This window comes from Otolemur garnettii, unplaced genomic scaffold, assembly GCF_000181295.1.
Source record: "Otolemur garnettii isolate 467f Iridium unplaced genomic scaffold, OtoGar3 scaffold00008, whole genome shotgun sequence".
Taxonomy (NCBI): domain Eukaryota; kingdom Metazoa; phylum Chordata; class Mammalia; order Primates; family Galagidae; genus Otolemur; species Otolemur garnettii.
The window spans coordinates 2119333-2122267 of record NW_003852403.1 but is presented as its reverse complement, the minus strand read 5'-3'; the positions used below and the strand labels follow the sequence as shown (position 1 = coordinate 2122267).

The following is a 2935-nucleotide window of genomic DNA, read 5'->3' as shown; positions in this document are numbered from 1 at the left end:
AAAAAAAAAAGACGCAAATTCTCCTTATGTTAGTAAAGAATTTAATGCCACCTCAATTAACTTTTCCATAGAATTTCCTTTGGAGAGGTGGTGAGAAGCCTTAACAAATTTATACTGGTTTTTGTCTGGAACCATAAACATGTAAGAATAGTCAGGAAAACCGTAACTAGAAAGGAATAAGCAGATCAGTGAAACAAAAGCAACTGACCTCAACACAAATGGGATTGATAAGAAAGGGGGCGTGGCAAGCCCGTGGGCAGCCGGGAGGATGATTTCAGGGCTTAAGGTGACCCTTACAGATGATTGGCAGTTGTGGGTCAGAACAGGAGACATGGCAGGTGGATGCTGAACCAGCCCTGGGGAGATGGAGGTGGGAGGGTCTCTGCAGGGTGATTGTCCGACCAGTCAAGTCCTTGTTTCCCTTTCTTCCCAGGTCCTGGCCATTGAGGTGAACACCCCAGAGAAGTTCAGTTCCACTGCAGATGTTGTGATCCAGCTCCTGGACACCAATGACAATGTCCCCAAGTTCACCTCCCACTACTTCATTGCCAGGATACCCGAGAACGCCCCAGGGGGCTCCAACGTTGTGGCTGTCACGGTGGGTTGGAGGACTGGCCCAGTAAATGGCCCAGGGACTGGGGTGGGATAAGAGGTCTTGAAAAGTGAGACCAATCCAGGTTCTGGCTTGAATGGCAAAGCCCACACTCATTAGCTGTCCTTGGACTGGGGACTTGCCCTCTCTTGGCCTCAGTTTCTGCATCTACATAATGGGGATGCCATCACCTCACAAGACTGTAGTGAGGGCATAATCCCTGGCACAGAGCAGGGGACTCACCTCTTTTTCCTTCCTCACTTGTGAAGGTGGAATAAATGCTTTCCAGATCTAAACTATTTGGTTCCTTTAACACTTGAGAACTCCTTGGAGGAAAACTAGGACTCCAGCACAGGCTGGCAGATCAGTTGCCCCCCCAGTTGGGACAACCCCTAAACTCCCTTGCTTTGCCATGAAAAGCAACACTCACACACAAGAGCTGCCAGCGTGTTCTGACAGAGAGGCACATGCCACCAGGAACTTTCTCTCTTCCAGGCCGTGGATCCAGACACAGGACCCTGGGGCGAAGTCAAATACTCCATCTATGGGACCGGGGCAGAGCTGTAAGTCCTTTCAGAACCCTGGACAGAGCCTCAGGCACCGAGGCTTGGGAGACTGATGGTGGAGGGACATGGGAGGGATAGGAGTCTGGGCTAGGGAGGTGAGCAGTCTGAGGGATACACTTGGTGAGGAAGGTCTTTGTCACAGCCTAGAGCCAGGGCTGGGCTATGGCCAGGACAGGCCACGGGAGGAGAGGGAAAGGCTGCCATTGGGATTGTTAAGTTCAACTGTGATAGATGGATGAGTTCATGGGTGGATGGATGTGCTTCCCCCAGTCAGAAAACAAGGAGGGGAGGGAGTAGGTGGGACATCTGTGATGAGTGGCAGGATGACTCACTGCTTCGTGCAGCCCCCGATTGCAGGGGCGTGTGTGTGTACGTGCACATGTGCACACCCATATGTGTATGCACACCCATGAGTGAAATCTCTGTGCCTGGCAGCTTCCTGATCCACCCAGACACTGGGCTTATCTACACCCAGCCTTGGGCCAGCCTGGATGCTGAGGCCACTGCTAGGTATAATTTCTATGTGAAGGCAGAGGACATGGAAGGCAAGTACAGTCTTGCGGAGGTGTTCATCACTCTCCTGGATGTCAATGACCATTATCCCCAGTTTACAAAGAACTTCCAGAGGAAGACGATGGTGCTGGGGACTCCTGTAAAAATTGAGGTAGGTTTCAGAGACAGCTGAGCTTCCCTAAATGCCTGGTTAGAGCAGCTACAAAAAATATTGGGGCATAAGAAGTTAGTTTCAAGTAAAATTTACCGGATTCTTACCATGAACAAGGGACTTTAAGGCATTTTGCATATTCCCATCCCCACCCCAACCTAGAAGTAACTTCTCTTTTTGGGGGGGACAGTCTCATTTTGTTGTCCTCGGTAGAGTATCATGGCATTGCAGCTCAAAGTAACCTCAAACTCTTGAGCTTAAGTGACTCTCTTGCCTCAGCCTTCCAAGTAGCTGGGACTACAGGTGCCCGCCACAATACCCAGCTATTTTTTGTTGTAGTTGTCATTGTTGTTTAGCTGGCCTGGGCTGAGTTCAACCCACCAGCCTTGGTGTATGTGGCTGGTACCGTAACCTCTGTGCTATGGGCACCCAGCCTAGAAGTAAATTCTGAGAAAGAACATGTTATCTCCCCATTACAAATGAAAAACTGGGGCTCCAATGAGTCAGATGTGGGGTTTTGCCTTAGTTCATGCAGGTGTTCTGCCTGCCATCAGAGCAGTGACTTTCCCCCTGTACTTCACTGTCTTCTCCATGTGGCAAAAAAGTATGAACTCTGAAACCCAACAGACTTGACTTTGAATCCCAAGACCCTTCCTTCTACCTCTGTTTCCTTGGACAACTCACTGAACAAATGTGGGATTGAGGGGAAAGTTCAACTCACAGTAAGGCAGATTAATAAGAAAAAGATTTATTTACTGTGCACATGGGGACAATCACAGCATGATTACCCAGGATCCCAGTGGGATCCAGAAATTTACATCTCATTGTAGAGGGGTAGGGGAGATGAGGAATATAGATAATCTTGTTTAGAGTTCATAAATAGTTACTAGAAAGGATGAACAGATACTTGAAAGAATGAATGGATGGGGAGAAGGAACAGATTGACTTGTAATTGATTCTCTTTGAAAATTAAATTAACCTGAGAGACAGGTATTATATATATATGTGTGTGTGTATGTATATATATATATATTTTTTTTTTTTTTTGAGAGAGAGAGAGAGAAGGTCTCTCTCTGTCTCCCTGGGTAGAGTGCCATGGTGTCATTATAGCTC

At 47.9% G+C, this 2935-nt stretch overlaps 1 protein-coding gene across 1 annotated transcript in view; it reads left to right on the top strand.

Annotated features, from left to right (window-relative positions):
* The window catches only part of CDHR1 (cadherin related family member 1), a 20629-nt gene that overhangs the window by 15043 nt on the left and 2651 nt on the right, over positions 1 to 2935 (top strand). Inside the window, exons 13-15 of the mRNA XM_003783504.1 lie at positions 434 to 598; positions 1088 to 1155; positions 1594 to 1822. Coding sequence (XP_003783552.1) covers positions 434 to 598; positions 1088 to 1155; positions 1594 to 1822 — 462 coding nt within the window. The remainder of the gene's footprint in view (positions 1 to 433; positions 599 to 1087; positions 1156 to 1593; positions 1823 to 2935) is intronic.